Consider the following 22858-nt stretch of genomic DNA (forward strand, 5'->3'; position numbering starts at 1 on the left):
GTTCTTCAACAGCCAAAGCTTTATGGGAGAGTGGCAAAGACAAAGGTACTGTTGAAAAAAGCTCAAATTAATTCGTAACTTTAGTTTGCCAGAAAGTCTGTGGGAGACTGTTAGGTCAACTAGAAGAAGGTTCTTTGGTCTGATAAGACCAAAATTATATTTTTTGGCCATCAGACTACATGTTAAATTTAATGGACACATCATTACAAACACACCATCCCCACTGTGAAGCATGGTGGTGGCAGCATCATGGTGTGTGTGCTGTCACATGACTGTTTGTCGCAGCCGAGTCATTATTGGCCTCCTCCTTGGCTGAGGAGAGCAAAATTTTTATTTTTAAAAAAATTTTGCTACAGCAACTCTACATTTTAAAAATGAAACATATAAAATAAAGTGATTTTGATGAAATATTCTGATTTTAAGCTTTGATTTGGATCATGTTCAGCATGTCGCAGATGAACAGTTCAAGGACCATCAAGAAAGGTCAAAAAATCTGACAATTCTTTCTGTTTTTATGGTTTCTTGCTCTGCAAAATGGTGCAATTTGGGTGATTTTCAAAACGATAACATGCCTCTCAAAGCCACCGGCAACTTGTGGGGTTCAGAAAGTCAAATGGCATAATTTACATCTAATTTTTGTATCCATGACACAAAAAGGGTTTGTGCCGGTTGGAAAAAAAAAAAAAAGCATGAGTCATACTGATGGAGGACTGTGCTCACAGCCATGACCTTCAGTCCAATACAAACTGGGACTCAAAGTAAGCACAAACCTGAGAGTGTGAGTCCACTGGTTTGTCTGGTGGTGGCCAGTCATTGACTCTCTCTCTCTCCCTCCCTCTCTCCCTCTCTCTCTCCCTTTCCCTCTCCCTCTCTCGCTCTCGTTCTCTCTCTCTCTCCCTGTCTCGGTCCCGGTCCCGGCTCTGCTCCCGGTCTCGGTCTCTGTCTCGGGATCGCTCGCGGTTTTTCCGCCGGCTGCCGTGGTGAGAGGACGACTTGGAGCTCCTCTGCAGCGACAGATGTTCTTGTCCGTTCCCAGGAACCTGAAACAGACGTGCAGGAACATTACTCTCTCAGTCACAGTCACTTTCATGATGTCTCACTAAAAATTAAACATCAAATCCCAGCGAGTTCCTTCATGCACCCCTTTGGCAGCGACAGACAAAACACAAGGAGGTGGTGATGGCGAATACTGATGATTTCATACAGTACATGAAAAAAATGCACTGGTTTTCCAAACGTTTTGTGTCTTCTGTGTTTTCATAAATTCCACAAGTCATTCATTTCATTATCAAATACTGTGGTGATTATTATGTGTTAGAGTAACTGATTAGTCATTAAATTAAGCTGATGTTTTGTCAGATCAACTAACTAAAAACAAAAAGAGATTCAATTTGCAGGATATAAAAGAAAGAAAAGCAGCAAATGCTCACTTTTGTGAGTCTGAAACGGACAAACATTTGGCATTTCTGCTCTAATTGACTTCAGCTAATTTGAACAGAAAAGCTTTAGAGGTGCTGATATGTGGATTTTGTCACATTTGGAGGGAGCTCACATTCACTTTCTGTTTCTAACCCTTGTGCTGAGCTAACTAGCTTCATATATAACAGACAAACATGACAGTACAGTTTTATTCCTTTTATCAAATATGATTCCAGCACTATTGTACAACACAGAGTCCACAAATTTCTACATTCTGAGTTTGGATGCGTGTGTGCGTTCCTACACTTAGAAATGTGCTGATCGTATGACATAATGATGTGACAGTGTTGGCCTCACAAACAGCACACACTGCAGCATGGAGTCAGTGTCTTACGATGCAGTGTGAGTGCAAGGTGACTGCATTTGACACACATTACAGCAAGATGAAAGATGCACAAACAACGTGCAAAAACGTATTTGAAATCCTTTCAGGTTGGACGATTTCAAACGAGCAGTGTCAGTTCACATGCAGCCGTAGTGTCGAGGTTAGATTACTGGTGAGGCAGGGTAGGGCGCGGTAGGCTGGTGTTGTACCATAGGCGAGGCGACTACGGGTAGGACTTTGACAGCTGAGTTGTGCTTTAAGCTATTCTTAGAGCTAAACAGGGGGAAAAGGCTTTTCTTGATGCTGGGGTTCCTCCCGTCCTCCATGTCAGTCTGTGGAGCACAAGATGCACAGCCACAACTCTCAACACACATCTCTAACAGCAAACAGAAACACAACTGCAGCAGCTGATCCTCAATCTTTAGAAATATCAATTAGTAGAGAGATACAGATATAAAAACAACACCAGTAATACCATGAATATTTGTACAACAGGGAAAACACAATATGGAAGGACAATTCTGTGGAATTACACTTTGTGCCTTATTTTCATACATTTGGTCATGACTTCTATAAATTATAAATTAACTGACATGGTGATAAATAAATAAGATAAATAAGAAATTAGCAGTAAGGTGCTAGTTGGTCTGAACCATTTTGTTTTGTTGGCTTTTCCTAATCTCTCATTGCACTGGAAAATGCTAAATGTATTTTCAGTCATTTAATTTGTAATCTTGGAAAATGCAGAAAAAATAGAAACACTCTTTCTTCATTAAACCGTATACTATTCTTCTGACATTGCTTTGCTCTGTCTTTTTTTATGTAACAGCAGCAGATGAAAATAGGCATTTGTTGAAATTCATTAATTAAAGACATGTGGTTATAATTTACATTATGTTTTGATTAAAACTGGACTTCTGCAAACGTGCACGGACAATCCAGACAATATTTTTTACTGTTTTGTTGTCTCTTCCTGGTAACCTTTGGTACAATCTGTCTAAATGTCTGACTGTGTGTGCTTCCTGGCTCATGTATTTCATTGTAGTGATGTGTTCCCAGATTTTAGCAGTTAACTTGATGAGTCCAACATTATTATTACCGGCAGACTACATAGAAAGAAGACTCATGTTATAATAAGTTAGTATTACCCTTTAGCACTCTTGGTGGTTAATATTAGTGTTCACTCACACAATGCTGTAGTTCGTTTTAAATGTTAAACGCATATAAAACACTGATTATCGCTCCATCATTCCAAAAAAGCATGAAAGTAAAAATAAAAATACAGTTTGCAGACAAAGAGAACAGTCCCAGGAACCAAAGGAAAATTGTTCCTGTGTGTTCTGGAAGAACTGACAAGTTATAGGATCTTACTATTTGTGTCTTCTTCTTTTTCTTTTTAATGGCTCTGAAGAAGCCTTGTTTTTCCTTCTCTTTGGTGGGCTCTGGAGGATTCATGACCATTGCCTCTGCAGCGGTCCTGCACAGAAAATGCGGAAATGTCACAACTTGTGTTTGCAATTACAAGCTCAGGATTAAATGGAGTCACAGGCCTGACAACAACCTAAGCAGAAAATTTATAGAGTATGAACAAACAGGCCTGAAATAACACCAACAGCACAGGGACGGATTGTAACTGTATTAACACGCTGAATGATTATTCATATTATTCACTTTTCACAACAGAAAATGTGGTAACTCTTCTCTTGATTCATCATCTATTTCAATTCATTTCATTTTAGTAACTTTAAGAACCCATCAGACATGGAGGATGCTTGACAAAAAAGCACGAAGGTCATTTAATCTCAGATCACCACATTTTCTGCTTGACCATCTCTGATTAGCCAGATTTTTTTTAAATCATAAACTCTTAATATGTATAAAGATATTTGTGAATTTTCAGGTTGACATATCAAATACTTTCCAAGTTAATCTCCTTTTGAAAAAGAAAAATGCCTGCTGAACCACTTTCCCCACATTTTTTCACAAAGTAAAATTTGAAACCATGTTCGAACCACAACATTTTAGGAACTCATGAAGAATCAAGCCTGAAAAATTCACAGTTAGTTCTCATTGTGACATTTATTCTTTTCATGACCATGTCACCTTTTTTCATGTTTCCACTCACCTATAATCAGAGACCATTTGATCTACTTGTTCAATATTACAGATTTTGGATAAGTGGCAGGATAAGAAATAACTGTCAAAATGTCAGACATTTATCTTTAATAGTTCCTGAGATAATGTCACTTAAACAGCCTCAAATTTAAAAATTCCCATGTGTGAAGAAAGGTGCCTAAGGTGGGTCGGTGGGCAGTTTTTGAAACATTTTTTAAATCTTGGAAGTATTTCATATATCAAGCTAAAATTTCCACAGATTAAAAGATGGTCAAGCAGAAAGCCCCTGACGATGTGAAATGGTAAGACCCATAAGTTTTCTTCAAACTTCGATGTGCTGCATTTCCGAGGCACTTTGTGCTGTAGATGCAGTAAATAGTTTGTTTAGCAACATGTGCTGAGAACACCTGCAAAGGTACATGTTCCCTAAATTCAACTTTGATCATACACCTATTAGAGTGCTGTGTGAACTTGCCACACCAGGTCAACAAATCAATTCTCACCAGTCAAAAGCTGTCTGGCGTTTGGAGTGGTTGGCCATGGCAACAGGGTCGCCAGGTACAACGGGTACCACCGGCCCTCGACCCTGGCCGACTCCATCGTGGAAAGACGACGAGTTATCTGGTCTGGGGGAAGGAACTGAAGAGAAACAAGGGGGAGAGAAAATGACTGAAAGTGTGTATTTCTGCATGACTGATTTATGATGTTTTCATGAGTGACTTCATGTTCTTCACATTTCCCAAAATCCAGCCTGTCTGCCTCATCTGATTAAGTCCAAGCTGACATTTCTTCCTTTTATTTAGGGTTTCTCACACTATAGCTGTAAAACACAATGACGTATGGCAAGTGTAGAAGGAGACCCTTGTTCTCAGAATATAAAGGCTGACATTCACTGTTGATCTCTGAGAAACTCCCAATGTTTTCCCCCTGCTCAGTTCTTCAGAGCAGCTCCCTAGTTTCGTGTCATTTGACCTTTCATCAGCATATTAAAAAATATACTGTTAAACAATAAAATGTGTTAAATGTTCCTTGGTTTATAAAGATCTGGGTTTAGATGTATCTGTTTACTGTCTGCAGGATCACAACTATACACAACAGTAAGCTGACATGTCCTATTTATTAGGTCAACTCCAACTCTCAAAACTTTACTTTATGCTTTTATTCAATTAAGGCGACTGATATTTATGAAAATAACATTAATGAAATGACACCACTTATCAGAATCATGACTTGTAAAGTAAAAGTCACTGATCATCCTTGAACTATTCTTGTGTGATGCATTGTTCTGTCAGAAAACTTAACCAAACCCTATCTTGATATTATATTTAATCAAATTCTTATATCAATATGTCCAATTAAAAAATTTGCAAAAGACCATTTGCTCTTTTCAAAGATTTGCTAAAAAAACTAAATCCTTTGCAATTAGTGCTTCAGCTGTGACCAACAGTCACCTAACAGAAAATTCTGTGACTTTTCTGCTGAACTGGGCTGAACTGCAGGCTGTGTATACACAGAACAGACAGTAGACACAATTGAACACTATTAAAAATGTAAAATGTGTGTTTTTCTTTTCTTTTCTTTTTTGTAAAATGAATCACCAAAATCCCACTTTTCTTTTTTATGATAAATGGTATTACAAATTTATGATATTGCCAAAAACATTCTGAGTTCTCTCTACTTCTAGTCATGGCTGTGCTCTTTTCATAGACCTTCGGGATTTCATATTGCAGTGAAAAATAAGCCCACAGTGAGGGAAAATGTGACAGGAGCAGAAAAAGTACTCAACTGCTTGGGGTTCAGAGGGTTAATTACAATCCCACTAAAAATGAACATTAAGTGGGCATAATAGCATGCTGATGATAGCTATTCTTGTTTCTATCCTCTATTTTAGCTCTTTAAATCATCATTTACATGCATCTTTTGTGCTGTCTTGTATTTATTTTATATCTTGTCTGATTTCCTCGATCTGTGTTATGTAAAGTACTTGTCGTTTTGTTGCAACAGATACAAATCAATGTGTCTTTCCTAAACATCAAACACATGTGATTCCTTTTCCTTACCTCGGTAGAAGCTGCCGACTCTCCGAGGCATCGACTCAGTGAAGATCATCCGGTTCTCCTTGGATGAACCTCCATCCTCGACATGCGGGTCGTGATACATGCCGACCTATGAAACACACACATGGTGCAGACACACAAACATACATAGACACAGGACCAAACAAAAGTTCCTCAGTATCTTCAGCTTTGTGATTAATGATTCCATTTGATCTCACTTATAATTAGCTATCACATCCTTTACTGACTCGCATCACAAGACATTCGGGACAATCTTAGAGCTTTTCAGCGAGGTTACATTTATACCAGCGACAACGTGCAGTGAAGCTGTTGACCTGAGTAGAAACAGAAAAAGCTATGGAAACCAGCAGTCAGAAGGGCTACTGTCTGGAGGTAGGGAGGAGTCGGGGGGTCGGACCTCGTTTTTAGAGCGCTGTGTATGAAAAGCAGCAGTGTTGTCCCTCGTAGAGTCTTTGATGGGGGCACAAGGGTGGCTCATGTCTTTAGGGGACTGCTCACTCTGTTGAGAAGACGGACAGGCGCAGGTCAAAGCAGACTGGAGAAGCAGCATGAAGCAGTGGCAATGACAATGTGAGACAGTGACAGTCCCTGCACGCACACATCAGCTCGTGAAATATCCACACGCACACACATCTTCAGTGCACATGACAAAAAGGAAAAATTCACCCTTTGGTACTCTGAATTTTTTTTTTAACATCTTGAACAATATCTTCAGCACAATTCAGGATATATAATTATTGTGTGTTTGTGTGATTTTTCATCAGCCTGTCTCAACTTCTGCTTCTGTAGCTTAGAAAAGATCTTCTACAACAGCACTGACTTATTTCATTCAGATGTGGGTTTAAACTGCAGGAGGTGAACTTCAGTGACGAGTGTGAAGCAACACAAAGGTTTTCCAAAACTTAAAACTGAAGCTGCACTGCCTTAAGCTCTTAACCAATCCTGAAAACTGAGTTAAAATAAGCAACAATTGGCCACAGTGCCCTCTTAATGCCTCTTGCCACACCTTGTTCTGGGCATCTATTTAAAAACATATACTTTTAAGATATTTAGTAGGTTTTCTATAAAGATGTATATAATAATAGAGTTATGTGAGGAAAGATGGTATAACTCACAGAAATTGTTGACTTTTTCATCATATTTGAAAAAGCAAACATTCGATCCTCTTTGAAACAGTGCCAACATATAAAAATCTATATTCAGAAACAAATGAGACCGAAAACTAAACTGTGTAGTCATTTTCCACTTTCAAATGAATAAAAAAAAATTGCATGGAAAAAAGTAAGCACATTTATCACACCTTCAGATCCATAACATTATAATCACATGTTCCAGATTAGGTGCCAGTAATCAGAATCTCTTAAGGGAGTGACAGGTGGACTGTGTGATATCTACAGTCTGGTGTTCTCTTTGCTATTAAAATGTGTGGTGTGATTGTGCCAAGATTTAAAGAGTTCTCTAAAGATTACAGGAAAAAAAAGGTTACAGATAACTATGGGTCTTGCAAGAGATTTTCACTGAAAGGGAGTTCATGTACAAGTGCCTTGGATTCCAAACATCTGCCAGTTTGTCCAGTTTGCTCTCCTGCTGTCCAAAAAGAACATTTAAGGAAATGCCAATGAGCAAACAAAAGGCCTTTTAAAATAATGTGCCCTGGACAGACCAATCCAAGATAAAGCTGATTGGCCACAGTACAAGTAGACCTCATCAGCATAGACTACAGGAAGCTTTTCAGAATAACCTCATACCTACAATGGACCATGGTGGAAGACATGCTATGCTTTGTGGTTGCTCCGCTGCCTCAGGCAATCTGTCCAGAAAGTTGAAATGGAACCCAAAATGGACCTTTCAACAGGATAATGAGCCTAAGCATACAGGCATATCCACCAAGGAATGGTTTAAAAAAGAAAAAAAAAGGAGCATTATGAAATGGTAGTATCAAAACCCAGATTGGAATCCCACAGAAATGCTGTGGGGGGATTTGAAATGGGCCATACATACATGCAAGAAAGCCCTCAAACATCTTGATGAAAGAATTTTGCAAGGAATAGTAGTCAAAAGTTCCTACAAGCACATGTCAGAGATCAGTGGATGAGCACCTACAAGAAGTTATTTCTACTAAAAGGGGCAACAGTAGCTTCTGAGGCCATAGGTGAGCTTACTTTTTGCAGAAGAATATTGTATCTATTGACATTTTTGCTAAATATGCTAAATTGCTAAATATCACATTTATCTGTAGGCACTGAATCAAAGTGACATTAATTTGTATGAGACGTTCCAGTTCTGCCCAGCTGTATACAGCACGCTATTTGTAGAAGATAAACTTAAAATTAGCAAAGTACATTTATCTGTCAAAAGTTTAAAGAAATATTTTTAAAAAATGAATTCTGAACACAGATGTAGCTGTTACCATGGAAACAGTAACAACTCCTCATGTGTTTGCTACCAGAAAAGAAACAAACAACCATATGATACAATGGACCCTAATGGACCCATTTTTACAGTGTTAGCGTCAGTATTTTAGGGTGAATGTTTCTGCTCACCACCACCACCACTACACTCGCTCACTGCCACTAACCCTGGTCATGTCATCAGTGCAGTCCTCTCTCGACGAGCTCACTGAGTGTCCAGTGAGGGTGGTCCGGTGCTGCAGCTGAGGGGACAGGAGCTGCAGGCTACTGGCTCGGGTCGGTATTGCCTGCCCAGGAGCAGGCAAGCCCGTCATAACACTCTCGCCCCCGTGCGGTCGGTGGCGTTCCCTTCTCACGTACATGGAGTGCCTCTGGGGCCGTTGCTGGGAGGAGAATGGGGAAGTGTATCCCAGGCCGTAATGATAAGACTCGTGTGGGGAAGGCAGAGTGTGAGTGGAGGGCATCCCGACTCCTCCTGGGTCTAGGAGCTCTGGAGCACCAGCATCTTCTGGGCAAAAGAGAAGAGATCAAGCAACAAATTTTCTTTCCCACATCTAAAACAAGGGTACTTCAAACAGTTCTTTGCCTCCTCCGGAAACAAGGGATGTAACTCTAATTTTGGCCATTAACTGTAAACTATAAAGCCTTATATCACTGTTCACAAAAACTCAAACGTTTGAAGCAATCAAAGAATAAAGGAGAGGAAAGCTTGGAGCTGGACTGATGTTGCTCCTGGACAATGAGTCCACATGGTACAAATGGCAGAAGCAGCCAAATGTGGTTCTGAACTGCTGCCCCATGAACTCACTCGACCATCTGACTTCTGTTTCCCAAACTGAAATCTCACTTTGCCATTTTGAGAGTGATGAGAAAGTCATGCAGGCTGTTGAAGAATATCTGGTGAATCAAGGTGTGAGCTCCCTCCGTATAGGTACAGCGAAGCTTGAACATCAGTGGGCCGAGTGCATTGAAGTTAAAGGAGATGAGGTGAAAAAATAACGTAACAACAATATTTCTCCTGTGACGTTTTCTGGTGAGGCTAAGAACTTTCTGAAGTGCCCTCATATTATTTAATGAACTGTTAAGTCTATAAAATGTGAAAAATAACCAACACCCAACACCCAACACCCCAAATATTCAGATAAAGCAGCTAACCTCCTGGAAACTTGAGATCATCAGTTATTTTGTAGTTTTGATTAATCTAATGTCAGCATTACATTTCATCTATGTTCTAACTGGTGCCACATCGGATACTAAGTCTGTACAGAGACAACCCAACCCCTAACCCAACTGAAATGAGGCAAAACATGGACTTGCTGTCTCGCACCTTTATCAGTAGAGGATGTGAATGTCACAGACAATATGTTAACGACTGGACCTCTATGAGGCTGCTATTGACTCTAGTGTACAAAATTGGCTCTTCAACGTACCTGGAGCTAAAGATTTATGTCTGGATTTGTGTCTGGATGAGGAGTCCAGGGTGCTGCTCTCCATGCGGGCGGTGCCGCTGCTACGAGAGGCGGGGCTGTGGCCGGATCGGTCGCTGTGTCGAGCAGAGGGGCTTCCTGGGGGTCCCTGAGGACCTGAAGGGGCGTTGAGGTCTAAGCAGCTGGCGGGGAAGAAACGGGCGCCAGGACCCACCCCAGCTGTCGTGTTGGCGTTCGGGTCGTCCGGGTGGAGTCGACCGTCACTAAGGTTCCCTACAGATTTGGCGTCGCTCAGTGCACTGTGGCTCTTGGACAGGCTGAGATAGGAGGCCGAACTTTTAGATGACGACGACATGGATCCGTGGGCGGAGTCTGCCATGCTGTGGGCGTGTCGGCTGTGTTGTTTATCTGCTCCAGACTGCAGGGTGTTCGTTTTGCCTTCTAGGAAAGTGTGTCGGCCGACCTGCTGCTGCTGCTGCTGCTGCTGCTGTTGCTGCTGAGAGCGAGAGGAGCTTTGCTTGCTGTGGCCATACTTGGCACCGTGTCCCTGGTCCGACAACTTTGGGGAAGGTCCCAAGCTGAAATCAAACTCTGTCTTGTTTTTGGATTCCTTGGGACTGAGGAGGTGTGGCAGGTTGTTGTTTGCCAGGTCTTTGTTGGATGAGGCAGAACGATTGAGGGTCTGGGACAAGTACTGGCCCTTAGGATGTAGCGTTGGACTCAAACTGGTCGGGGCTGGTTTGTTACCATTGAGGAAACTCTCATTGCCGAGGTGATGGAGGTCCCCATGGCGAGGAAGGCTGGAACATTCTTTGCTGTTGGAGCGACGGCTTGAACTCTTCGTGTGACTCCTGGAGGGTTAGAGGGAGGAACGTTTGGCATGATATTAAATTACTCCTCGTCATATTGGATAGAAACTCGCTGTTTTTGTGAATGTTGCCAACAATCCTGCTGCTGCTAACAGTCTCAAAAAAATCGGATTGGAAAAAATGTATTGGTGGAAATAACATTTTACCTATTTAATAATAGCTTATAAAAATGTTATGATAGTTTATTTTAAAAACTGCTTGCAAATGCTTTATTTTGTAATTGCTCAAGTATAACATAGAATTGAATTTGGCTTTCATGCAAAACAAGAGCAAATATAAATTTCCACAGCAAGGTGATAAGAATGACATATTTCTTTTCTCAAATAGAAGCAGCCACGAAAACGATAATTTTACATTTGTTTAATTTAGATATTTGCAGGCGTGTAGCATAGCTGCGCGTGTATGCTGTGTAAATTCATGCAATATTCATTCTTTCTATATCAGTTAAGTGTACATTTAGAAAATGTACCAAAAAACATTTCTTATTTCATTATTCAGATATGAATTTCACACAAAAGTTTTTCTTTTACTATTTATTCATTCTTTGTGTGACCTGCAAGTTACTGACTCATTTGCTTGATTCAGTTTTGCTAGCCTTGACTTTAATTTGTTCAGAGGAATATGTTCATGTAGATTCCCAGCCATCGAGGTCATTATAACAGCTTCAGTACAGAGTGACTTGACTTGACTTTTTTGGTTCTTGAAGAGGTTTCACCTCTTATTCAGGAGTCTTCTTCAGCTCTAACTGACTAATGCGGATTTACAGATATATATCGTCACCATAAAACCACGTGGCTAATGGAGAGTTAACCAAGACTCACATGTTTCAGGGTGTGAATGGTCGTGAAACTGCCAGGTCAGGAATCAATAAAGGTGCTAGTGGTGGTGAAACTTACTGGGAAGGGAACTCAGGACTGTGTTGTAAGGAACTGATAAGTGGTGTCGAGGACATCCTCCTCTGCTTAGAAATAGCTGTTTGTGTGAGTGTTGGATCAGCCAATCAGAACTGAAGAAGGCTCCTGGATGAAACGCGAGAGGTTTTCAAGAACCAAAAAGGAAAGTCCAGATGCTTTTGAGTGATGCTCTCAGGTCGTTCAGAGGAACTAAATGTGTAACTGACGAGCCACTGAAGTTGATGCAACAATAGAAAAATGCAGCAGGTTTCTAATTAAATCAGCGAGTCTGGTTATGGTGCAGCTAGGATGTCAGAACCTTAGTAATCTGTTTCAGTACTGATGGTCTGACTAACAATCCCGGTGACATTTCTGCCTTTATTTCACACCGAATACACAAATAAGTCAGTAACTTTTTTGTCATACAAATTGGACAGATTAAATGTCAAAAACCATATCACTGCATATACTGTGACACTACGGAAATACGGCAGACTGAATCAGCAACTTTTTTAAAATCTCAGCTTTAAACATACTTCTCACACTGTTTTTCCTCATTTTATCTAATTGTGCATTAAGTGTTATTCCGTTCATGGATTTTATCATTGGTAATTTCAATGTGTTGTGCTGTTTTGTACTTTTATTCTCTTTTTCGCTGCTTTTTTGAGTTTTTATTTTATAGTTTGTGCAATCTACGTTTACTATCTGAAGCCCTTTATTTTTGTAAGTGCTACCTAAAAAAGATGCTATTCTTATTACAGAGATTTCATTGTAAGCTAAGAGTTTGTAAGCTATGACTTCTCTATCGATGTGGCTACCCAGAGTAACAGATCAGCCAAAAAAAAAAAATCAGTTTAATTTTGAATTTTTACATGGTATTACATGGAAGATTGTATCCAAGTAGTCCAGCATTAGCTTCAGTGTTTAAAAAAACAGATTCAGACCGGTCGTTGGAAGACGACTACTAAGAAGTGGAAGTTGTGACCGATAATAAAAATAGAGGAAGGTAGTGTAACCTTGTAGGAACTGTGTTCTCTCCGTGATGGTGTGTTTTCCTCTTTGAGGATCGTGGTGGGTTGGGAGATGCAGGAGGAGGCCTCTCTCTCTCTGCTTGCCTCAGAGGCTGGAAGGCTGGATGGTTCAAACTCTGCTCCGTTAGATAACGCTCAGTGGGGTTTAGCAGCAAGAGATTCTTCGGGGGAAAGATGCACACATAAAGGGTTGGATTTATTTGAGTGATTTGTACCTCAATTTTGATCAATAAAAAATAAAATAAAATACAGGAATATGGGTGAATTTACAAGAGTGTGAGTGATTTTTTTTTTACCTTCATCAAATCCAACATCAAGCCACTTAGGATGCCTTGGTACCGTCTCTCCAAAGTCTGAGGATGAGTAACTGAGGGAAACTGGCACACAAACAAACACACAACGCCTGGATTGAATTCATATCCAACATAATTTTTTTTTGTCCGTTGAAGATTACTATTAGGATTTCCAACATACAGAAGATATTCCTTCCAGTTAAAAAAAAAAAAAAAAAAAAGCTCTCAGTTCAAATCGTACAGAAATCTATCACTGGATCACACTAAACAAACTACCAAGCACACACAAACGCACACACGCAAAGTCTTGCTCGGCCTTCTGGGACATTTTCTCTTGCCGCTAAACTGAACACCAACCACCTATCTCATGAGTCATAGCAATCCACTCAGTCATGGTGCTGGGAACACTGCCACAAAAGAGAGAGCGATAGAAGGAGACGGAGCTGAGAGAGGACTAAAGGAGGTAAAAGCAGAGAGGAGGAGGATGAAGGAGAACACAAGTGACTGCGGTTGACGGCTCCTACCCTGATTCCATGAAACCGAGGGTTGTTGTAGAAGAGTTTCATCTGTTCTGCTGGAAGTGGCCCCAAAACCTTCTGAATGGTGAAGAGCTAGAGATAAGAGGAAGAAGCATCACAGTATTTTTTCACATGTCTAAAATGCTTCTTTAACATTTCTTATTTTAAAAAAATAATAAAATAAATAATAATAATAATAAAATTATGAGCATTTAAAAAGACAAATCTGTAAAACTGTGCAAATTTTGAGCTTTTTTATTCTTGACTTTGGACACAGACTCACCTCCAGATCTATTTGTGTATAACTGTAACTGGAACATCTATGGTACATTTCCATGACAACTGGGCAAACTCTATCCACTTACGAAGACCATGTGACACAATCAAAAGCAGCAGCACAGCAATTAAACTAAATTTAAGGGGATTTCTTGTTTGCCTACTGCTGTTTTGGCGACTAAGGGGCAGCACAAATTTGACCTTTTGAACATGTTAAACATGGCGCAACGTTATTATTCATTTAGGTTGTGTTTCTGGCCACATAGAGCATATAATATTGTCTCTCTATAAAAACACCCCTTTGGGAGAAATATTTTTGTCTGTAAAAGCCAAACAATAGGAAGACGCTTAAAGGGCTCCATAAAGCTGAAAAGCAGCTGCAGAGTTGGGCTGGTTTCCAGTGGTTTTGTCACTATGAGCGACTTCTTTCATGTTAAATATACTTATGTGATTCATTGGCAACGACAAATACTGATTAGAGAAGGTTTAAATTGTTTTCTGCTCTGAGATTTCAGATCTACATTTGTCATTTATCACCCTCAACATTAAAATCATCTGCCTAATAATGTCTATGGCATCACTGTGCTGCCAAAACTGACCTACTGGACAAAGCAGACAAGATCTCCAGGGGTGTACTGCAGTGTCTAAACCCAGGACGTAGGCAGCAGATTTTCCATGGATCAGGTTTGTTCCAGTGCATCTCATGGGGAACTTGGTGTTCAGGTCAACATTTTGACCTATTTGTCATGTTCCTTAATGTTGTTCCTGAGCAGTGTTGGACCATGGACAGGTGGTGCTTAGTTTGAAGCTACGTTTCAGTGTTTTTTATTCGTCAAAGTACATCCAGATTAAAGCCAGAACACAAGATTTCCCAGCAGAACAGTGTGTTGTAACAAGATGATCAATGTCACCGGCTCTCTCTTTGTGGCTAATAAGTGTATATGCTGCAATGTTTACATTAAACATAAAGCCATGTATTAAACAGTGTTGGAGGTAGCATAGCACAAAGTACACATTACTGTAACCACAGTACATTTGTTTGGAATATAGTAATGTGATGCAGTACTTTTCCTAAAATCAGTATATTATATTAAAGTTACTAGTTAAAGTCAGACATACAAATGAGTCTTGTTCTTGCCACAACATCTTTCGATGAAGTGGTTTTTGGGCTTGTTTTCACCAGCTTTGCTTTTGTGGCATCACTTTATTAAAGATCTTGTGCATGTTGAGATTTGTGTTGATATGTGAGCATATAAGGTGAAACAACTTGGTAATTTCGTTGCTCTGTACTTGTGACATGTGCAATGACAATAAAGTTCTGATTCTGAAGTTCTGATTCTGACATTTTAATATTAACTGGCAGCTATGTGGCTCAGGTGACGTGTATGTAGGAATACCAAAGTAATGTGATGAGTAATGGAGTCAACAATTAAAGTAATACATTACTTTAATAAACGTCATATTTAGACAAAAATAAATCAAAAAGGACCCAGGTGTCTTTTTCCTAGGCTTGCCTTCCAGGAAGTTACATCTCCCTGCATCACAATAGGGACGCCTCAAGAAACTTCTCTTGATTGCTCGTAAATGCATCTTACACAAATGGATCCAAACTTCCTCACCAAGTATCACTGTGTGGTACAGAGAGATTGTTGACACCCTCCCTCCTGAAAGGTTACAGGCTGTTTTAAAGGGAAAGATGAATGATTTATGGATATATGGCCATCTTTCCTTGATTATTTACCAGGAGATTTGAAAAACCTACTTTTAAAGGGTAGGCTTCTATCTGAGTGGAAGACACCTCTCACAACTCCAGTCATGGGATGTACATGACACGATTACTGATGACTGGTTGCTCCAAACTGTTGTGCATAGAATGGACCGGAAACAATGCTTTGTATGATCTCATTTGATTAGTCAGTACATTTATCTGTATGTGTAGTCTTGTGTTGACTTTGTTTTGTTTTTTAACATTTATTTATATATTTTTGTTTCCTTTCACTCATTCACTTCTTTATTTCTTTATTATTGTTAACCAGTCTTACACAAGTATTGCTAGTACTTCTTATTATCCTTGTCCATGTTTTATTTATTTAGATTTTTTCCTCTGATGGGTTGTACGGCTGTCTGGAATAAGGACTTTCTTTGTTCTTTGTTTTGTTTTGTTTGTAAAAATACAACAAAAAAACTCAATAAAAAAGTTTAAAAGAAAAAAAAAAAAGTCATGAACAAAATGGAATGCATTAGTTACAACACTGATCATAAAAACTCCATCACGAGTGGATTCTTCTGTGTTTTGTTGTTTGATTTCATGTTTTTTTTTGTGCTTTCTTTATGAAACATGGACCTGCCTGGGGACTGCAGATGAAAAGCAGAAGCTTTTTGGCAAAGTCTGACAGATTTGTTTCATACTGATGGTTATTTATATGTGTTGTCCCTGATAAACTAATGGATAAAATTAAAAACGCAAGTGAAAATATTTCTATATTGGGTGTATATTTGTCTTTTGTCTCATCAAGAAAAGTGGTGATGAAGACAGAAGTCAGGGGAGCTCGTGTATCAGCGCATTGACCTGAAAGGGACGCACATTGTTCTCTTTAATTTTCTATTACAATCATCGAAATGGTAAAATAAATACATAATCCATTAAGCCTTGTCATGGTAAGGAACTGGGGCTGACACTGATTTATGTGTATTGATTCCTTCATGTGCACATTTTGAAATTAATTGTAAGTTGTTTGTGGGTCTACAGACTACGTTGAACTGATTGTACAGCCAGCTGGGACTAATTTGTGATTCTGGGATGTCTATAAATAAGTTTGGACTCGTTTTTTGTCTATAAAATTTGGGAAAATTAGGACAAATGCAGACCAACATTCACAAGAGCTCACCACATCATCTTCCAGTTGCTCATTTTTAAGAATCCAATCAAAAAGACACACACGTCTTTCTAATCCACGTGTTAGGAACAAAAAATTGTGACTCTGATTCTACCTCTCAAGTACTTGTGGCACCTTATACATTGCATTTTATCACATTGGAAAAAACATATTCTGCAGGTGCATAAGATTCAAATTATTTTGCCTGAGAAACTGCTATAAACACAAACAGAGATTTGCTTTCTAAAGATCTGAAATGAAGAAAAGCTGCCAAGTGTCTATTGGAAGAAAGCAGGACCTTCAAAGGTGAGGCTTTTTTATGTGATTTACACTTCAAATGATCTCTCTTTTTTCACATTGTCTGTTTAATTAACTACTTGTTGCATCATTACTTGGGCTCACCAACCTGATCAATTTCGCTTTCCCCTGGAAACAAGGGCTGTCCGTCACTCAGCTCCCCGAGGATACACCCCACCGACCACATGTCCACCGCCTTCCCATAGGGAGCCCTGAGACAAACAGACAAAATGTCAGTTATTGGAAGAATGTTAACAATGAATACTTTGTTAATTAGATGGTGGGTGATAATGACAGTGGTGAAAATGAGAAGGAGAAAGATAGGGGTGAAAATAAAGGCACCGGATTACGAGAATGAGGACGCTTCGGAGGAGGTGATGTTATTTGTGGTGCAGTAAAATAAAAGGATGGATGTTGTGATTCTGATGGAGAGGCTCATAAAGAAGACGGTCATTTCTGAGGGAACGGAGCTGAGGAGTCTGGTGAGAAATGGTGAGAGATCTGGCAGCAGAGAAGCAGAGGAGCGGTGGTGTTGGAGGGAGAGAGTATTTGAGTGGGCGGCATTCAAACGCTGTCTCAATAAATGTTCCAGGGCATTTACTAAATCAGGCTACAGCAGCGAGGCTAGATGACGTTCAGCTGTCTCCAAGCTAGAATGGACATTCAATGCAGCAAAAAGCACCAAAACAACACGAGCAACAGAAATCAAGAGCGAAACAGGAATTTGATGTGAGGATACGGTGAGTACACCTCGCTTCATGTCATAATGTTGTAGCAGGTGAATCATCAGCCTGCTCTCCCAGTGATATGAATTAAAACAGCGCGATTTGTGCACAAAGACACACACAAATAATAAAATAAGAAAAATCTAATAATATGAAACTCACCAGATGGGTGACATTAACCACAAAGGACAATACTAAAAGGAACCTTTGTGTTTTGTTAAGGTTGACTTAACTTTGTTACTGTTTGGGGTCCCACAGACCCAAAAGTTGTATGTATACTACTACTACTACTACCACTACTGCTACTACTACTAACACTAAGACCAATACTACTACTAATAATAATATATTAAACGTATATTATGTCATGCTACATATTGCAGTATTGTTACTGAAATTTAGGGTTAGTTAAAATAAGTGCTACACAATAATATCAGTATTACAATTGGTATTGGTTAATAAGGCTTTAAAATAAAATACCTGATGGGTAAATACTGCCAGTCAGTCTAAAAGTTTATTTGAAAGCGTTGCATAAAAATAAATATGTGATGTTTTATATGTAAGTTGAAACCATTTCTTTTTTTCCCCCCACAATTCTCCCAGTGAATTTCTACATTTAAAAAGCATTGCATTTTATGTCTGTATCTACACACCATCAGGTTAAGACTTACATATGGGAGAGACTTTACGTTCTCTGCAATTAGGTGGAAAAATATGTCGATACGTCAGCATCAACATCCGCAAAATGAAGTGAAAAATATTGGCAAATTGGCTATCAGCAAGAATCCGGTATCCTGCACCTTCACTTAAAATGTAATAAAACCTCAATAACAGAAACTGAACTAGACTTGGAGTCCAGGGGAAGTGTCACATAAAAGGTACTGGTAACTAGTCGTAACTAGTAGAAACTAGTCTCACTGCTGGGGTCTCTGAGAGAGAACAGAATTAAATAATCACTTTCAGACTTTTAAAATATGCTGCCAGTTTAGCAAATCTCATTAAATTATAAAAACTCATGAAGTATTAAGCTGGTACAATCACGTCAAGTATGTTTTTGAGCTGTTAAAGAAGTCCTTCAGGACTCCATAACACGCAACATTAGGGTTTAACTGGGGCTTCATAAATCTTCTTACATGAGCTAATTTTCACATAAAGTTTAAATTTAAAATCAATCCAAATTTTCTATCTGGCATATTTCTATTAGATTAATATATAACCTGATTAGACTGTGTTTTTCAAGTGAATGCAGTCTTTGGATTGAGTTTCTCTAGAATAATACATTAAAGAACTAAGTGTTCCTCTAGAACTTGAGCACTCAAGACAGGGGACATGTCTCTACCGCTTAATTATATGCATGACTGCAAGAAAAAAAAAATCTGATTTAATTATTTAGATAAATGGGATGGGATGGGTTGACATAATAATGTTGGTAATTGCATCAACTTAATATTGTGTGTACAGGGCCTTGAAAAAGTATTTGCCCCCTTCTCAAATTCTTATTTTATTTTATTATTTTCCCCCACTTTAATGTTTAAGACCATCAAGCAAATGTAAATATTAGATAAAAACAACCAAAGTAAACACAAAATGTAGTTTTTAAATGATGATTTAATGTTTTAAGTGAAAAAAGCCATCCAAACCTACGTGGCCTTATGTAAAAAAGTAATTGGCACCCTTGTTAAATCATGAATTAACTGTGGCTAAACACATTTTTTGAAAAGCTGAGTTCAATTTCACTGACCACACCCAAGCCTGATTACATCCAGACCTGTTCAATCAAGGAATCACTTAAATAGAAGCTGTCTGACAAAATGAAGTGGGCCAAAAGATCTCAAAAAGCTGCAACAGAATGCAGCGATCCAAAGAAATTCAAGAACAACTGAGAAATAAATTGACATCTATCAGTCTGGAAAGAGTTATGAGGCCATTTCTAAAGCTTTAGGACTTCAGCAATCCACGGTGAGAGCTATTATCCACAAATGGAGAAAACATGGAACAGTGCTGAACCTTCCCAGGAATGGCCAGCCGACCAAAATGATCCCAAGAACACGGCGATGACTCATCCAGGAGATCACAAAGATAACCCAGGACAACAACTAAAGAACTGCAGGTCTCCCTTGCCTCAGTTAGGGTCAGTGTTCATGACTCAACAATAAGGAAGAGTCGGCAGGAAAAAAAATGGCCTCCATGGCAGAGCTCCAAGGTGAAACCTGCTGCCAACCAAAAAGAACATAAAGGCTCGTCTTATTTTTTCAAACAAACATCTGAATGATTCCCAAAACTTCTGGGAGAATATTCTGTGGACTGATGAGACGAAAGTTCAACTTTTTGAAAGTCGTGAATCTCGTTCCATCTGACGTAAAAGTAACACAGCATTTCAGAAAAAGAACATCATAGCAACAGTCAAACATGGTGGTGGTAGTATGATGGTCTGGGGCTGCTTTGCTGCTTCAGGACCTGGACGACTTGCTGTGACTGATGGAACCATGAATTCTGCTCTCTACCAGAAAGTCCTGTAGGAGAATGTTCGGCCATCAGTTCCTGACCTCAAGCTTAAGTGCACTTGGGTTCTGCAGCGGGACAACAATCCAAAACACACCAGCCAGTTCTGAATGGCATAGAAAAAACAAAATGAAGGTTTTGGAGTGGCCTAGTCAAAGTCCGATCTGATTGAAATGCTGTGGCATGACCTTAAAAAGGCCATTCATGCTCGAAAACCCTCCAGTGATGCTGAATTAAAACAATTCAGCAAAGAAGAGTGGACCAAAATATCTCCACAGAGATGTGAGAGACTCATTGCCAGTTATAGAAAACGCTTGATTTCAGTTGTTGCTGCTGAGGGTGGTCCAACCAGTTATTAGGTTTAGGGGGCCATTAGTCTTCCACACAGTGCCAGGTAGCTTTGAATATATATATATATTTTTTTACTTAATAAAAAAAACAATAGAAAAAAATCATCATTTAAAAACTGCATATTGTGTTTACAATTTTGGGTTACCGCTGTCTGATATTTACATTTGTTTGTTGATTTTAAACATTAAAGTGGGGAAATATGCAAATAAATAAATAAAGAAAGAAAGAAAGAAAGAATCAAATTTTGGTGTTAGATGATTTAAAACTAAATTCAAGTTGAGGTAACTTAATTAAAGTTGTTCGAGATCGACATTGTTTCTCAGCGTGATTTGAATGAGAAATCAACCTAAAAACATCATTAGGTAAGTGGTAATTACCAATATGGTGTGTTGGTTGAACATGATTTCATTCAAAGTTTTTACAACCTAAACAGATAGTTACAAACGACTTCTTAAAGTGTACTTCTTAAGCAAAATAAACAGTTAAAACGTGTATAATCTGGGCCACCACGATAGCTCAATTGGTTGAGCTGGCATCCCATACTCAGGTACAATAGTCCCCGACACAGAGGTCAAGGTTTCAAGTCCCGCTCATGGCCCTTTCCTACAGGTTCTTCTCCCATTCTTCTTCCCCACTTTACTGTCTCTCTCTCTCTCAACTTTCCTATCAAGTAAAGGGAAAAAAAAAAAAAAAAAAAAGAGTATGATCTTAAAATGCCTGTTTTATGTAAATATGATGTTTTTGGATGAAAGGGAATGTACTGAGATTTGCAACAAAGACTGAAGTACTCATCCATCCATTTTCTATTCCTGCTTATCCTGTAAAAGGTGGAGAAGTTATTTTCTTGTATATTCCTAGTGTGTTTGTTTCCAGTAATTCCCTTGTGGACCAGTGAAGGTCTGTTGAAGGTGGTTGAGAAAAACCACCAGCTTGAACTACGAATATCATACTAAGATTTATATACAACCTATATGTAGTAAAACAACTTTCATTATCTGATACTAGGCATCGCCAGACTGCTATTTCAGATTAGAAGCTGCACTAGTACTGGTATTGTGGGGCTTTTTTTGGTGACTGTATTTATTCAGATTGAAATATTCCACATATCTGCTCCATCATTTCCCAGAAAACTGAGCGTGACACATTTGGAATCCCATTTGAGATCAGTTTTTGTTGGTATTATTACAAAACTCTGTGTTTTGCTATCACTTGCTATCACTGTTGATGCTAGGCAATGTGGCCTCATGTCACCTTGCACAAAAATGACTGTAATGACGTTTTCACGGTGAGTTTCACAGGTTTTAAATTTAGGAAAATGAGAGCAGCGGTATTGGATCTGGAATGAGTTATTGGAGCGTGGTATCGTGAGAGAAAATGATGGCTCGGCGTGTCTCCGTTTGATACAATCTTTAGAGAGCTTAACATATCTGGTGTTCTGAGAAAATCAGATGAATGCTCCTTCCCTCCCTCCCTTCTTGTTTCTCACAGTCTCCTGCAGACACACACACACGAGGACTCACCCCAGCAGCAGCTCAGGCGAGCGGTACCACCTTGTGGCCACGTACTCAGTGTAGTTGGCATCTGTTCCTTCAGACAGGTTACGAGCAAAACCTGCACCAGAGTAACACGGAAATGTATAAATCGCATACACCTGATTCTACATATTAGACATCCAGTGTGTTGAAATGCAGACAATCCACAGTGTCTCACATGAAGGTATAAATGGCCAGTGAACAGAGATAATAAGACTAATCGACAGTCATATCATTTGGACAGCCACAGTGACAACATGGTCATCTCCACATGTGACCAGGCTCTAATTTGTTATGTCACTGCAGGCGGTCTGAGACTGTGCTTTAGATAACTGTTCTGCAGAGAGTCCATTTTAAGCATGAAAAGTCGCAATAAACAGAACGCCAACTCCAACAGTGAATAACAAAAAAATCTCACCCCAGCTGACTCAGTGGGATTACATTAAGCAATTATGCAAAGCTAATTGATCTTGTGATTTTTCAAATACTCCTAATGCAGAGTACATACCTTGTAATTGTAAAAGGCAAAACTTATATTTTGCCATATTAATACATCTGATTAGTATTAGTGCTTAATATTATTAACCCAACTTTCCTGAAATGTATCTTTGGCAGATGAATTGTGATGTCAACCACCAGTGTATGTTTCACAGTGCTTGTTGGTGTTTACCAGTGGTAGAAATAATTCTGATACACAACTTATAGAGTGACAAATTAATAAACTGAGCTAAAAAAAAAACAAACTAGGCTACAAAACTCACAATTTACAGAAGAATGGTGAGGAAAAAATAGGATAAAATGGATTCATTCTGTTAAAGAAATGCCTCAATTTCATTAGTCGTCACCTTTATCTGAGAAGG

At 39.1% G+C, this 22858-nt stretch overlaps 1 protein-coding gene across 1 annotated transcript in view; it reads right to left on the reverse strand.

Annotated features, from left to right (window-relative positions):
* Positions 1–22858, reverse strand: part of LOC103360760 (cyclin-dependent kinase-like 5) — a 30559-nt gene that overhangs the window by 1688 nt on the left and 6013 nt on the right. The window contains exons 4-16 of the mRNA XM_008286657.1: positions 21987–22077; positions 16998–17100; positions 13446–13532; positions 12925–13005; positions 12614–12789; positions 9839–10686; positions 8576–8916; positions 6395–6496; positions 5980–6085; positions 4423–4558; positions 3176–3281; positions 2014–2136; positions 771–1040 (exon numbers count right to left, since the gene is read on the reverse strand). Coding sequence (XP_008284879.1) covers positions 771–1040; positions 2014–2136; positions 3176–3281; positions 4423–4558; positions 5980–6085; positions 6395–6496; positions 8576–8916; positions 9839–10686; positions 12614–12789; positions 12925–13005; positions 13446–13532; positions 16998–17100; positions 21987–22077 — 2570 coding nt within the window. The remainder of the gene's footprint in view (positions 1–770; positions 1041–2013; positions 2137–3175; positions 3282–4422; positions 4559–5979; positions 6086–6394; positions 6497–8575; positions 8917–9838; positions 10687–12613; positions 12790–12924; positions 13006–13445; positions 13533–16997; positions 17101–21986; positions 22078–22858) is intronic.

This window comes from Stegastes partitus, unplaced genomic scaffold, assembly GCF_000690725.1.
Source record: "Stegastes partitus isolate 25-593 unplaced genomic scaffold, Stegastes_partitus-1.0.2 Scaffold462, whole genome shotgun sequence".
Taxonomy (NCBI): domain Eukaryota; kingdom Metazoa; phylum Chordata; class Actinopteri; family Pomacentridae; genus Stegastes; species Stegastes partitus.